General features: G+C 39.8%; 1 protein-coding gene across 4 annotated transcripts in view; it reads left to right on the plus strand.

The window, feature by feature from the left end:
• LOC145994851 (serine/threonine-protein phosphatase 2B catalytic subunit 3) overlaps window positions 1-16269 on the plus strand; it is a 237928-nt gene that overhangs the window by 142786 nt on the left and 78873 nt on the right. For all 4 annotated transcript variants that reach the window (XM_083131241.1, XM_083131243.1, XM_083131244.1 and 1 more), the window contains exons 4-5: window positions 2884-2995; window positions 7284-7429. In XM_083131241.1, the coding sequence (XP_082987367.1) occupies window positions 2884-2995; window positions 7284-7429 (258 nt within the window). The remainder of the gene's footprint in view (window positions 1-2883; window positions 2996-7283; window positions 7430-16269) is intronic.

The raw sequence follows: 16269 nt of genomic DNA on the forward strand, positions 1-16269 counted from the left end.
GCAACATTCACCAAATACTTGAATAGTGGAGAATATTGGGAAAAGTATCTAAAAAAATCACGTGACACTTCCTTTGGAATGAAAAATTCTTCAGTGACGATGCTAATTTTTATGTTCCTGATAAAGTTAATAAAAATTATACGCAATACCTGTGTACCTGTGATTTGATAATCTACAGTAGACAGATCCCAGCCGAATGGATATTGCTGGTAAGCTAATGATGTGGTATAGTGTATGGAGAACTGGAATGGTTGGTCCATATTCAACAACGGAACCTTAAATGGTGAGGGCTTCTTGGATGTGTTATGTTAAGTGAACAGGTTTTTCATCCTTGCTTACAGGGTATGGCACTTTTCCATAGTCTTGAAACAGCACAGCGTGTGACCACACTATGTGAACATTCTTCATGGTAAATTTCTAGGTAGATTGATGGGCAGATGGGGATCTATTAAAAGGCCTGCACATTCCCCAGATCTAACATCTTAGGAGGACTTTTACCTTCAGAAACATTTGAAGAGAATGGTGCATGCACTAAAAGTCCGTGATATTGACCATCTGAGAGAAGGCATAGTTGCTGCTTGCGATGTTGTTGCACCTGCTACATTGCCAAATGTTCTATGTGAGTGTGAGAGACGTCAACGAGTGTGCTCACAGGAATATTGACAACACTATAATGTGCATATATCGTAAGTGAAAGATATGCGTATAACGTTTTGCTGCCAAAAAATAAGTTGGGAAAACCTTCGCTGGTCCATTTCTCGTGAAATTCTATCCTGATTTGATATTTCACATCACCCACTTTCCTTTGAAATGTTTACGTTGAATTCAATATGGCGGTCAACAATATGCCGGACTTGCGCTTGACACACACAGCTAGAGATCTCCCTGTGCCTAACCTATTTCTTTCATGACCAGGATAACCCGTTTACATTTTGTAGGGGGTGTTAAAGGACTTTTGACTCGTCATAGTTCATGTAATGAGGCTTTTATCAGTCACATAGTTAAACATATTATTTTGTATCTTCTGATCCCATTTCAGTCCCAGAATGATTTTTTGATATGTTTTAGAGTATGACATGATGGACCAAATATATTTTTTTCACGATTTTTGGTGATGACATGTTTTGAGATATTCAAGATCAAAAGTCAAGGTCACGTGACAAAATTATATTTTTATCCAAAGATAGGCTTGTTATATATCACTGGAAAGCTTGTTCAATTCCCTTTGACCTTGAATAATTGAACAATTACAAGACGCACGAGACTAAAAAAATTTCATAGTTACTAAGTTCCATGCATAGTTTCAACTCCCCAAATTTCATGAAAATCGGAGATGGTCAGGTTGGAGGCTGTGTTGATTTTTCATGGAATGACTCTTATGTAAGCTAGTGTAGGATGCTGCTATCAGCAGCTTGTTCGGAGTTTTGTTTCAAGTCTTGAAGCTCTCATTGGATAAAACAGAGAATATACGTGGTGATAGGCAAGTTTTGTGGTAATACTTATGCAAGCCACTGTAGTCACCATTTTTTTATTTTTTTTATTTTTTTATTTTTTTTTAGAAAGGGCGAGGGGGAAGTCTATCCCCTGGTAGATGAGAAAGTTATGTTTCAGTTACGTTTATAATATTTTTTTAGTAGAGATTGGAATGCTCTACGTGTAGTTTTCATTGGATTTATTTATGTAAGGTATTTTCTTTTTATCGTTAAGGTGTAGATCATTATCAGGTCTTAAGTAACAAAAAATAAATTAATGACTTAGTATTTTTAGTAATTTCTTACAGCCTTGAAAATTATCTGAATGTAAATTAATGTGATTATGTCGCCGCTAGTGTGATACATGAGCGGATTTTATCTACCATTATCATTCATTGCCTCATTGTAATTTAGAGACCTGTTCTACACTGATAACTTCGTTTGCGGAAAACGACGTGCACTTTGTACTCATTTTACACGCCCACGATAAACTAACACACAGGCAGAAAATTAATATTCCAAGTTTAAGTAAACGTGCCGTAATTAATGACATTCATTCACTAATACTGATTACTCTCATATCCAAGCAAGATACCATGCTCGCAACTCAGGTTTAGAAAAATTACGTTTTGTGTTATAATGATATGAAAGAGTGTCTTCTTTCATATCATATTTCTGTAATCCATTCCAACATGTATTTGGCTAAGAGTATACATTTAGAACGATGTATATATACATTTATACAGTGTAAATTGACATTTTACCTATGAGTTTTTTTATGATTTCTTTCTAGTTTTAAATTATTCACATGTACCTATTTTTTTAATAATCCTGTATTGAAATGTTTGTTTATTTAATCATTGTATTGTGCTGATTAAATATGAAAGATACATGTACCACAGAAATAATATATAATAATAATAATTAACACAGAGATAAATACATTTACTCAATCAGATAAGCACACACACACACTCGTATAATATAGTAGAGAAAAAGTAGTTCGTTACCTAGTAAATTTTTATAGTCGCAATATTTAGTGTGTTTCAATTAGAAATACAATAGAGTTTCAGATCTCCATTTTATATCCTCGAGTTTCTCATACAGATATTACAAGAAGTGTTCCAAGTAGTTGTACTTGACTCCATTGCTGGTCTCGCAAACACGGAAATAATTTACTCTTTGACGCCAATTATTTATATCAATAACCTGACACAACGTGCAACATTTTTATCACACTGAGAAGTATTCATGATTTTTTTAAACTAGCACATCTTTGAACCAACGTTATGTTGTAAGGATATCATAATGTTGCCCGGTGAATATTATGCCTTTCTTGATTTCTGTTAAATGTGTAGTTAATTTTTTTTTAAATAATATTGTATTAATTATAATTTTTCTTTCTTTTCAGTGTGTGTTGTATTTATGGGCGCTGAAAATATGTTATCCCACAACATTATTTTTATTACGGGGAAACCATGAATGTAGGCATCTAACAGAATACTTCACGTTTAAACAAGAATGTAAGTATCAACATATTTATGTTTCGTTAGCTGTTATCTTTTTCAATTACGATTTAGGAAGTATTAAATAAAATCTAATAAAACTTGGTGGTAAATTTTCAGGATATCTGATTGAGAATTTCTGGTAAACCTCTGCCACAAACGGCCTAGTAATATTAACAAAACTATTTTTCATATTCGAGATGATAGTTGTTTGAAATTCTCATGCAACAGAATTCTTGACAAATAAGGAAAATATTTACCAATTATAACACTAAATTTCTTTCAAAGACTGTTGGTTGCTTTATTGTTAAATTTAATTTGACACTGTTTGAAAGAAATATTTGCAAAAAGAATCAGTACATGTAACATTTAACAATTTTCAAAGAAAATATTTCTAAAATTAATGTTTGTTTTGGGGAAAATTTATAAAATTATGATCAGTCGTCATTTTTTGCGTAAGTGTTTCTATCGCCGGTCTCTGCAGGAGAGTGGTCACCCTCATGTGCTACGGAGCCACAGATACCTGTTTCGGACTGACATTACAGCAATATTGTGTAACTGTTGATTATTGCAGAACAGTTATTAATTAGTAAAAGTAGGTCACAGATTATTACAGAAGGTCACAATTAGCAATTCAAGTTATGGAACATCTGTCGGGAGATTCTGGAATTAATCTTTCCGAAGTCGCTTGCTCTTTCCGAGGTCGCTTGCTTGATTGCAAGGTTTCAAGCACTGCAACACACTCCACAGAATGCGCCCTTGTTCAGTCGATGTTTTTTTAAAAGCAATTTCAGACAATATAAGTTTACAGTAACAGCAACAATTTCTCACCACTTACCTATTTCATAATACATATGCACTTATTGTGACTGAATTTTCAATATTTCTACTGACAGTCGTAAGTACGAAATTGTGCACGAATGAAGATTCCAACATATTTACACCTCCTGGAGTTCGCATTGATTCGCAACGCACGAAAACATGCCGAAAATTCAGTTTCCGCTACAACGTAACGGACAAATGTAAACACACGCTGTACCTCAGATTCGGAGCTCTCACAGTATCTGCGACACTACCGCCACGGTGGTAATTTGAATCGCGAATTGGGAGGGTGAAACAGTCTTCGTGCTTAAGTCTTGAATGGATTAGGAAATTCAAGAAAACAAAATGTTGGAAATTGAGAGGCGAAGGGGGGTAGACCTGGAGATGTTTTCCCCCTCCGGGTTCCGTGGACGTCTTACTCGAGGATTTGTCCGGGACAATTTAGAGAGTGGGATTTGTGGAGGATTCGAGAGGTCAGAATCAGGTGAGCCACAGATGGAACAGAATTCTGCTGAGGAACTGAGTTCCGGCAGCCCAACTCGAAATTACTTTTAGGGATTGTGTTCTGTACTGAAATCGCGGGAAAATAACCTGAACCATACCACTGCTGTCAAACCCTGACCGACATTAGTGCACCTCGGCTAAAATAAGCTGCATTGAATAATCAAAACTAATCTCTACCTTAACTGTTGTGAATTATTAGCAATTTGCCCGTTTGACTGGAAAATTGTAACAAAACTATAAGTTGGTCATCACTGGTATAAGTTTGCTTTGTAATTTTGCTCAGAGTGGTCAACACAACAAATCAGGAGACCAGGATGTCGTATAAATTATGATTCGTGTCTGTTACCTTTCTCGCTTTACCGATGGTCCGGTAGCTCGTTGATTTGATTTGATTTATTTATTTTACTTCACTCACTTCTGTGCAATTTTTGACTCGTCGCGAAGATGAGGATGAGTGATGATATGATGGTCAAGGGACTGTCGCACAGAACACCCATGCTTAGGCCGGGATTCGAACTCTGGCGGCGTGGCGTGCTACGCTAACCACTCCGCCACGGAGGTCGGTGATAGGAATGATGAGAATGATCGATTAATTAATGCGTGATCAGAGTTCAAACCTGGAACATCTGGCCAGGTAGCGATGAGACTTGACATGTATGTAATTAACATGGCCAACGTAAATACTAGCTACTAATTATTATTTTTTTTATTTTTAATATAAGATTTCTTTGGGTGAAAATGAAATTTGATCCAAAAAGGGATTTTGCTCCTTGAAAAGAAAACCGTGCCCTCAGATTGTGACAACATTGTGTTATACATATACGTCGTAACCACAGCTCCAACTTTCCGTGGAGAAGAGTTAGAGGTCCAGCACCGAGCTCCAGCCAACGAAGATATGAACAGATGTTCCAGTTCTCTGAATCTGGCGAGGGGACGCATTTATCATTTCACCTCCCCCCTCCTCCTCCTCATAGGAAGTCTCGGGGATTCAATAACTCGAAGTACGTTTGCCGAGATTTGACTTAATCACGGATCCGGGCGCTGACGTCACCTGACTTGTACTCATCCGGAACCGGGACTCGTTTCCACAGATTCATCTCCTTAGTAAGATTTGCGAGGCCTAATCGGAAAGGCGTGTTCGTCGATGACGTATGCTTCGTTCGGCACTCGCTCTTTTCCTGCATTTCCGTGAACCATACTTTGTTTCCACTTGGTCTCGGTTTCGTGAGTGTCTCGTTCTCTGGTCTCGAGACTCGGAATACAGAGTTTTTCAAAAAGATGGAGCAGATTACAAACTTTTATTGTGGACACAAGGTAAAAGATTCGAGGGTTGAGGCATTAGTCATGGCAACTATTTTTTTTTTCGCGGTAGAAAATCTGAAGTATACACTGTAAGCGGGCACTGTACTGTGCAATTTAAGTGAGAAAGCATGCAAGCCTTACAGGAATAAAAGAGGCACATACTACGGTAGGACACTATTTCACGTAGTTTCCATCACCCCCTTGTGGCATTCTCTGGCATTTCTTCCCCGAAGAACGGCTATTTTGATACACGAACTCTGTTCACGCCGTCGCACGGCGATTGATTCAACAGTGAATTACCACCACTGTGCGCTAACCGTTCATCACACTGCCATCTAGTGACGTGTTTACATACTACGGGTACCAGGTTCTTCGGGACATATGATCACATACTGTGGTACCACCGTTTAACAGAGAAAAAAGTTGCCATGACTTATGCCCCAGCCCTCGTACAAACATGTGTTATCCGTCACTTGAGAGAGTAAGAATCAAAGTTTTAATATTAAAAGCCCATGTAGAACTCCTAGTCGATCCCGCACGGCAGAGCAAAATGGCTCCCCAGGAGAAGTCCTGCGTTCCGGGATGCTGTATTGGAAATAAGTGAATTCTTCGTGAATTGTTGGTGGCCGCTCATGTCTCCCGACATCACCCCCTGTGATTTTTATCTATGGGGTACATAATACGCTGTCCACCTCTACCTGCAATAGTGTGTTGCGGCTGTTGAGTACATAACTGTAGAACAGTTGAAGCGCATGTGGAACGAAATGGATTATTGTTTTGATGTTTGTCGCATCACACACACTGTTCATATATAGTGCACAAAACGTGGATTCTTACTCTCTCTGGTGACGCATAACACATGTTTGTATGTTTTACCGTATGTCCACAATAAAGATTTGTAATTTGCTTCTTTTTTAATTATCCTGTATATAGTATAAGCAAATATAAAACCCATCCGCGGTACAAACTTTTCACAGCGTATAGAGGTACTGTATATGTGATACTGGCTTTCTGCATAACTGAATAATCTAACTAGAATTCAACGATCGGAAGGACACCTTTAATTTGAAATAAGAAGAGAAGTAATGAAATAAAACTTTTTTATATCGTACCTACACATTGATGAATGATATAGAAATGATAACGTCCATTTTTTTGCCCCTTACCCCAAAACATTGGTCTCTGTCTCATCTCCAACACTGCTGGCTAGAGAAGGGAGTCCTTGCACAAGTATGTGCTTGAGATTGGTCCTTATGCTAGATTGATTGATTGATTTTACTTCGCCTTTTGTGCCACTTTTGGCTAATTTGCGAAGATTGTGATGATAGATGAAATTGATGAATGGACACTCGCAAACATCCATGCCCAGGCCGAGATTCGAACCCAGGTCCCCTGGCGTCGTAGCGCGATGTGCTAACCACTCCGCCACGGGGGCCGGCTTCCTTATGAGTAGTAGCGTTAATGTTAACAAACTTCCATGTCGGCTTCCGTGGTAAACGAAACGCGTCACAAAGCCAGGTTTCGAATTCTGGTCATGTATGAATGCATCACTGTGTTTGTCCCGTCGCCCATTTCATCCTCGTCGTCGCGATTCAACCCAGTAGGTAGAAAAGCAAAATAACCAAAATGGAAGCAATGTGTGTTTGACCTACAATTTTGCATTTCTTGTTTCTTCCAGGTAAAATAAAATATTCAGAACGGGTCTACGATGCTTGCATGGAAGCGTTCGACTGCTTGCCGTTGGCTGCCCTTATGAACCAACAGTTTCTATGTGTACATGGAGGTTTGTCGCCAGAAGTTCATACATTGGACGATATTAGAAAGGTATGTTAAGATTTTGCTCCTCTTTGTACGCTCCTGTTCAAATAAACTGGCTCGCTTTATATGGTTGAGCAATTGAATAATGTGCCACTTTATTTGAACAGGAGTGTACGTTCATGAAGATACGGAAATTACACTGTTAGAAGTTACTGTAAAATTTACAATCTTGTACCGTTAAAATTTATTAGTCTGACTGTTAATTTACATGAACGGGACGAACCGTTTATTTTTTATTAATTTTTTTTTTTAAAAAAAAATTGAATATCTTATCATGGATAAGGGCTTCCGCGTAGCCAAGTGGTTAGCGCTGTCGTCTTTGGTGCGAGAGGTATCTGGTTCGATTCCCGGTGGGCGCCCCCAAAATTTTGACGTTGACCCAGCGTCGTGAGGACAATTGGGAAACTACTTAAAGAAGTAGCAGGCTCCGGTCACGAAAACAGTGGCGATGGGATCCTCCTATGCGTTGACCACGTGTCACTCAATGAAAAGCTGTTCTGGCAGGCCCTGGCCCTTCGAGGGCTGTTGCGCCACGGAGTTTCGTTTTATCATGGATGGGTAGATAATATTTATACATTGCTGTTGAGTAAATATATTTTTAAAAACTAAATCATTAAAATTACATTAATGTGGGTAACTATGTAATGGCGGTTAATGCTTTGAAACGGATGTTTTTTTTTTTTTACTGTAATTGGAGGGCAGCACGAATTGACGCTGCAGTTCCTATAATCAGCTTTTTACAGTGTAGTTTATGCAAAATTGGAAAATTGTAGTTCTACATTACAATTGGTGCAACACGTAGAACAAAATTTCTAGATTTTGGTTTATGTAGAATGTAGGTACAATTAATTGTAGAAAATTTGGGAACCTCACGGTCATTCTTTTACGGGAGTTGGATGGTAGTAAGACCGTTATTTCTTCAAAGAACTATTTTACAGTGTGCCTCGAGATGTCTAACCCAACTATCACCCTAAAAGATTTAGAAGTCTTTCACCATCAAAGTCCACACGATGGAAGAAAGCAAATTCCGCTAGTAACTTTCTTTAATATTTCACTCTCCCTTTTCGACAATCTTTCACAAAATGTCTGAAAGAGAAATGTACAGTCACGGACACTTCTGGGTTGTAACAATCCCATTGATTTTCAGCGGGATCATTACAACTCAGAAGTGTCCGTGACTAGCAAGACTGAACTAAACGTTTATATTCTTTATAGGTGCAACGGTTCTTTTTCATGCACCATATTTTGGATTAAATACAAATATTCCGTTTATTGTGTGTGTGTGTGTGTGAACACACACAGAATCTGGAGAGATTGATTTATGTTCTTATTTTGGCAATCGGGAGGTCCTGGCCTGCCACACATGTCACACACACTTAAAGGAGACGCGGGAACCCCTTCCCTTGCGGTTATCATTCTGTCGTGTGAAAATACACCAGAAATCTTTTCATGGAGACTGCTAATGTTTCAAGACTAAAGGAAGTAGAAACTATACTGACAATTACTGCCTGCGTCGGCGCCAGACTCTTTGGTGTGGGAGGACCAGAGGACTGCTGGCAAGTATTTGGGTGGGTTCCTGTTGTCGCGAAAAACTATTTTTAATATTTCCTGTTGATAATGTGCGGTTCAGCGGTGTTCAGGAACATTTTCGACGATTCTAGGAACCTAGAAATGTATACTGAAGTTGCGACATGAAATTGTATTAGATTTTAGAGGTTTTAGCCGCGGCGATGTAGTCTGTGAGTACGTGACTGCCACGAAGGCCTGGGTTCGATTCCCGGTTTATATCAGGTGGGAATTTATACGACAGTTGCCAACATAAATATGGCCGCTTTGGTATTATTATTATTATTATTATTATTATTGGAGATGCTTCGTTTGTAAAACGCACTATTGAGTATTTCCGTGAAGATTGGGAAGAGAGTTATGGAAACAGGCCTAAATTTACGATGAAGAGTCGAATTAAACCGTTAAATTATTTTTGTTTTTTATGTAGTATATTTCTGCATGTAGGGTTGCAGAATTTTGCTGTATTATAAAACAGACCGATTGCTCATCTACATATATTTTCAAGTCTTATTTAGTGCATGTGTAACTCAAGAATAATAATATTTCGGATCCATGTGCAGTCACTTAAGGTCTGCCTGCGACCTGAGGTCATGGTGCGACTTGCTCCTTCATTCGTAAACTTGCTGGTGTGGTAAGATAGGATATGCGTACTGAATTTTAATTTGTCGGTGAATTTCTATAAGCTTTAGGCTTCTAGGGGCCAAGAAACAACTGTTCTTCATTCGTGCAAGTGTGTGGAGGAGGCACCATCTTTAACATGACAAAAATGGCATTTTGAAGATCACTTGTTGCAGCCTTGAGAACGTATTGTAAATAACAGTATCATTGAGCTGTATACAGGCTGCTTTATCAGATAAGATAATCGCGACTAGACCTACGATTTAAGGTGGGATCCGAACCACTGTGGAATGTACTTGAACCGGCCCATTGATTACAAGTCTATTGCGTTACCCCTTGCTTATTGGCTTCGGGGAGGCTCCCTTCATTATAATAATAAGACCCAGAATGATTTTAGTGGGAGTTGAACACCCATCCACGACCTTGATAATCATGATTGCACCCAGATGTTTTTATTATATATCATTCAACTGCCGATGAAAACATATCGAATGCAATTATGAATAGCACCAAAAGCAAGTTCACGCGGTAGGGTTTTACCTCTATAACCGCCCCATTGGATGCATCCCTGAAGACAATATGTATGAATACAGGAGTGAAATAATGATTGATGTTATCAAGTGGGTTCCAAAAATGTTGTCAATTTTATTTCAGGCTCAGAGATCAAATTTATTGTTTGAAGTATCCAGATAAACCCGTTTCGGTATTTTTGTTTTCTATGCCTAATGGGTCCAGATCAAGTCGTTCATTGAAACGCGGTAGACTAACCTGTTCCCTTTTTTTCTCTACAACTTCCACAGATTGTTGCGCAGTTAAAACTTCCGAATGGACGTCAAGCGTTTCTAAAGCTCTGTGAAATTTGAAAACTATTTCCACGTATTTTGCAGCATTATCTGCTGCTATTTGGGTTATTTTACGTCGCTTTTCTATCTCTTGGTTACTCGCTACGATAAGGAACAAGTAAATACATTATGGTGCAAAGATAATTGTTAACCCAGGATTCAAACATAGTGCTTATGTCGTCGCATAACGCGAAGCCAACCACTCGGTTACAGAGGTAGTTAGTTTTATCATTGGCAGGGTTCCCACTGACCTGGTAAAGTCGTGGAATTGTGAAAATATATCCCAAACCCTGTGAAATGATGTGAAAATCAAGTGTTTGCCAGGATTTAATTATGAAAATTAATTCCACTTTCTTCTTCAACTAGCATCTTCATGGAAGATATTCTGTGTAAAGAAGATGTTTTAAAATTCTTTAATTTATCTTGCACAGTGTTGAATGAAATTTATTCTCTTGTGTAGCAAGTACAGTTTAACATTTAAAAAATTGAATATCAAGCACCGCAAAATATATTGGGAATTTAAAAATTGCCTTGAGAAACTTGGAAAAGACAGGGAATTTGTTTTGATGCAACTGAAACCTTGTAACAACTCGCATCATTTGTTCCATTGTTACTAATACATTTTCTTCAATGATTAAAATGCGAAGTGGGAGGAGGCAGGAAATTTGAAGAAGCTTATCGTGTTGAGTGCGTTCTTCTTGGAAGAAACCTTTCTGAATTCGAGGCGTTCATTTGGAAGAATGGATAGTATTTTCTGTCTTGGCTCACTTTCAGCGTGGCTGTTGGAAAGATTCACTTCTTCTGTGAACCCTCTTCTGGCCTAAAGCCAGCTTTGTGTAGCGAAAGGCTTCGGGAGGAAGGGGGAGTGGGATGAACAAGGACTTAGGGTATCATTTCGCTTTCGGCGTTCGAGGAAATGAATTATGTTGATGGCCTCGTTGTTGGTAGTTCGATGTTGAGGATTATTTTCTATGCTCGCGGCAAGACCGTCTTTGTAATCCCCCTTAAGACTTTTTTTTATTTTATTCTCCGGGTACCTTGGTCTATGCGGTTGTTTATTTTCTTACAGTTGTTGGGGTATTTCAGGCAAAAGATTGCTTGCCAAGGCGGTTTTAACTACCTATGCAGTCCTTGAAAAAGGTCCACGGGTGTAGGTGCCCTGTGAGATCTCTTTACCCTCTGCACTTTGGTGGAGGAAGTGACGTGTCTCGTGAAGACATGTTTCTGACGCCCGCTCAGAAATCTCGTAACTGTTACATCTTCTTGTTTATATAGTCAGTGCTCTATTTTACCATCTTTCTATGTATCTTAACTTTATATATATAGAAAACACCACCCACACGAGTCAGTTTTTTTCATCCTGGTCTGTCACTTTAATAAAATAATCATCGCTGCAAATAGTGATGTGGCTGAAAGTAAGTGATGAACTGCAAATATGGTTTGGAAGATTCTTCCATTAATTGGTTTCGGGTTTAGGGCTAACTTCCCAGTGAAATGACAGATTTTTCAGTTCAATGAAGATAATACATTGAGCACTGACTTTCCGTAAATGCTGAATAAATTAATGTAGGAGGACCTTATTTTCTTCTCTGCTTCTTGTTGACGTTCAGCATGCTATGGAACCATTTCACTTTTGTTTCCAGTGCATCTTTAATAGAATAATGAAAAACGCTGTCCAATTAGTTTTATGTTCAATAAAAATATGTCATGACTTGCTATATGTTAAATACCGGTGATAATTTTTAGAAATGAAATTCCAGTTTTACTTTTGAAGTACTAACTTATCGATAGGCTGTAGTGAAATTAGTCCGTAATTAGTATTTTCTGAGGGTTCTCTTTGGGGATGGGTTGGTATTTGGGTCAGTGCAGTCAGCAATTAGCATCTTAGTTTCCACCCCTGCAATGAACAATTTTCCTTGAAATATTTGTACATCCCATTCTACACTTCCTAGTTTCAATTTACTAAACGAAGGAAAGTGTTTCCTCCTCGTCATAAACTATTCGTGTTACCCAAAGTCCTGTTATATAAGGTTGCGAGATAAATAATCTGACTAACTCACTCTCTAGCCTTTTTAAACTCGAAGGTTTATGGCTGCAGGAACACTTGTCCCTATCCTGGGCAAGAGCAATCCAATCTTGTCCATCCTTACAGATTTCTTTGAGATCCAACTCGACGCTATCCCTAAATTTTCGTCTTGGCCTTCCTACATCTCTTACCATCAGGTTTCCCAACAAGAATACTGTAAACTCTTCATTCCTCTCCCATTCGTGCCACATGGATAGCACAAATATGGACTCTTAAAAACCACGGTGTTTTTTTCCCACCCTGTACTAGCCTTGCTTGCATTCTTCTCTAGTGTAGATGAAACACTGCGAGAACAGCTGGTTGCGACCACAATTGACTGGTATCTAATTTTCCACATCGCTCGTGCCGGGAATAACCACTTTTGATGCTCCTGGATCAACATCGTGCTGGATACACAATTATACGAATTTGTATATAAATTAATCCCCTCGGGGAAATAGTGTGTCGCAACGGAATTGGCCAATGCGCTAATTAGCTGAATCAATAGATGATAAATATTATCCGCTCTTTATAGGACAAGACCGTCATGGTGAAACGGGGGAAAAGATACAAGCCCTTTGGATAGTATGCACCACAATTTTTGTGCAGATACTCTCCAATTAGGACGGGGTAGAAGGCTTTCGATTCAATGAAAATGTGACAACTTCACAAAGCAACGAATAGTACATAGTGCACTATCTTTTTTAATGTTTTTTCAGTACTTTTTGTTACCTGCTATTTTTTAATGTGAAATTCTCGTTTGTTCTCCATACTTTTACAATCCAGTTTGTTAAAACTGCATTAAGTCTGTGAAACATTTTAAAACTTACTAATTCTAAATAGAACTGATTAACAAAGTGGTATTTCTCGCACCACTTTGTGCAACGCGCTATGAAACAATAGGCCCAAGTCTTGAACCCTGGATGAAGCGTGGGTGTGTTGGTGCGTTTGTCTCGTCACCCATTTAATCAGTTCATCCTTCAGAAATTTTATCAAGGTTTGTTTGAAGTCTAATTGATACTCGGATAGGATAATTTGGACTGTAGCTACAGTGGGATTTGAACCACTGCAATGTGTTGTTCAATCACTGGGTGAAAATTTGTTTCCGCTGAGAAATGAAACAAGAAGACTTATGAAAGTAATTAATGTAAATAGTACTACCAAGAGGTCGCCAGTACATCCTCGACAGGGATTAACCTTTAGACTGCCGAGCGGGTTTTCGAAAGTAATCTCTCTCTGGCCGCCGCCTTTGCGCGTGATTTTTAAATTTTACACTTATTTCAGAAAAACGTTATCTCTGAGACTATTTGAGCAATGTACTTCGGGTAACTTTCGTTTTGCAGCTAGAACATCAGGGCATGCAACCGTGCAAAGCCAATAGTAGGGGTTGAGTGGGCCGCGGCCCCCAACTTTCAATGAAAAAAAAAAATCCTAAAAATGGGGAGTTTTTTCACATATTCGATAATGTAATGCACCCAGGAACATGAAATGACTGTCATTCGGTTGAGAAGGACCATGCTTTGAAAATAAGGCTAAAGTTTGCCTCCCCTTCCCAAAATAGCGGGGAAAGAGGGGCAGATTCCCAATTTTTATGATTTTTTAATTGAAAGTTGGTGGCCGCGGCCCACCCAACCCCTTTTATTGGCTTTGGCGTTTTGATTCCTGCACGGTTGCATGCCCTTATGTTTTAGCTGCAAAACAAAAGTTACCCGAAGTAGATTGGTCAAATAGTCTACAAGTTATAACATTTTATGTCAAATAAGTGTACAAATTTAAAATTCGCGCCAGGTTCCATACGTAACTTTGGAGTCGGGGGGGGGGGGTCCTGGGTGGGTGGGTTTTCTTCCACATGACATTTCAAAGTTTTATCTCAACATCTGTCAGCGTTTACAACCTCACATACAAGTATGAAGGCCCTAAAAGCACATGAATTCTTGAATTAGCACGATGGTCCATGAGTGTGCCATCGGACGACTCGGGCTATATTGTAGATGGAACATTCATAGACCATTGGGAAAGTAAAGGTTAAGCGCAAAAATGTAATTTTCTAGGTTGTCCCTTTCGCCCATATTCCTTCGCTGTTATTCCGTTCGCGTGCAATCAGTTTCGCTCTTATTCCGTTCGCACGTAGTCCATTTCGTTGTAGTTCCTTTCGCTCTTATTCCGTTCGCACGTAGTCCATTCCGCTCTTATTCTGTTCCCACATAGTCCATTTCGTCCTAATTCCTTTCGCTCTTATTCCGTTCGCACGTAGTCCATTCCGCTCTTATTCCGTTCGCACGTAGTCCATTCCGCTCTTATTCCGTTCGCACGTAGTCCATTCCGCTCTTATTCCGTTCGCACATAGTCCATTTCGTCCTAATTCCTTTCGCTCTTATTCCGTTCGCACGTAGTCCATTTCGGTTTAATTCCTTTCGCACGTAGTCCATTCCGCTCTTATTCCGTTCGCACGTAGTCCATTCCGCTCTTATTCCGTTCGCACGTAGTCCATTCCGCTCTTATTCCGTTTGCACGTAGTCCATTCCGCTCTTATTCCGTTCGCACGTAGTCCATTCCGCTCTTATTCTGTTCCCACATAGTCCATTTCGTCCTAATTCCTTTCGCTCTTATTCCGTTCGCACGTAGTCCATTCCGCTTTTATTCCGTTCCCACATAGTCCATTTCGTTCTTATTCCGTTCGCACGTAGTCCATTTCGGTTTAATTCCTTCGCACGTAGTCCATTCCGCTCTTATTCCGTTCCCACATAATCCATTCCGCTCTTATTCTGTTCCCACATAGTCCATTTCGTCCTAATTCCTTTCGCTCTTATTCCGTTCGCACGTAGTCCATTCCGCTCTTATTCCGTTCGCACGTAGTCCATTCCGCTCTTATTCTGTTCCCACATAGTCCATTTCGTCCTAATTCCTTTCGCTCTTATTCCGTTCGCACGTAGTCCATTCCGCTTTTATTCCGTTCCCACACAGTCCATTTCGTTCTTATTCCGTTCGCACGTAGTCCATTTCGGTTTAATTCCTTTCGCGGTTGTTCCTACTCGTCCAGGGAGAACCGAACTTTCAACGAATCGTGTAAAAGCTCGATGAGTTAGTAAGTCGAAATATTCCTACCGCTTAATCGGGTAGTGAATTATGGTTTCGCGATTAATCCACTTTGCTATAATTCCCATCGCGTTTATTCCGTTCGCACTTGTGCCCTTTCGCAGTCATTTCCCCACCGAACCCAAGAGGTCGGAGCGGGATGTAAGGTAACCGAAATACACGAGTTTTATCGATGGGAATAAGCAATGGATTATGCCCTGCGTCGAATCCGCGGATGGAATTACGAATGGGCACGATCGCCGTATTGCATTGCCGAGGAATAGGATTCCCTGCAGCTATGGCCGGGGAAAGTGCAAATGTGAAGAGACTGTCGTTTTGGTGGGTCTCTCTCCCCCCTTCCCTCCATTCGAGCTGCTCGGAGATCCGGCTAGGCCTGCGAGCGTGGGAGGAGGGCCTTCCGCGTTTCTTGTGCAGCCAGGGTCGAACCAAGACGTACTAAAAATAGATTGCTCCGGAGTAAAGGGGGGAGGAGGAGAATAAAACGAATGGCCTCCTCCTCCCGCTCCCATTCTGCCCCGTTGTTTTCAAAGCGGCACCCAGGCAAAGGGAAGGATAGTTTCGTAACACCTGTCACCGTGCAGGGGCAACAAGGAAGACGGATAAGTTTCATTCCTTCGAGGGTGCTGTAAATGTTTCATATCTCCGTGTGGGAGGCG

This window comes from Lepisma saccharinum, chromosome 11, assembly GCF_977018435.1.
Source record: "Lepisma saccharinum chromosome 11, izLepSacc3.1, whole genome shotgun sequence".
Lineage (NCBI taxonomy): Eukaryota > Metazoa > Arthropoda > Insecta > Zygentoma > Lepismatidae > Lepisma > Lepisma saccharinum.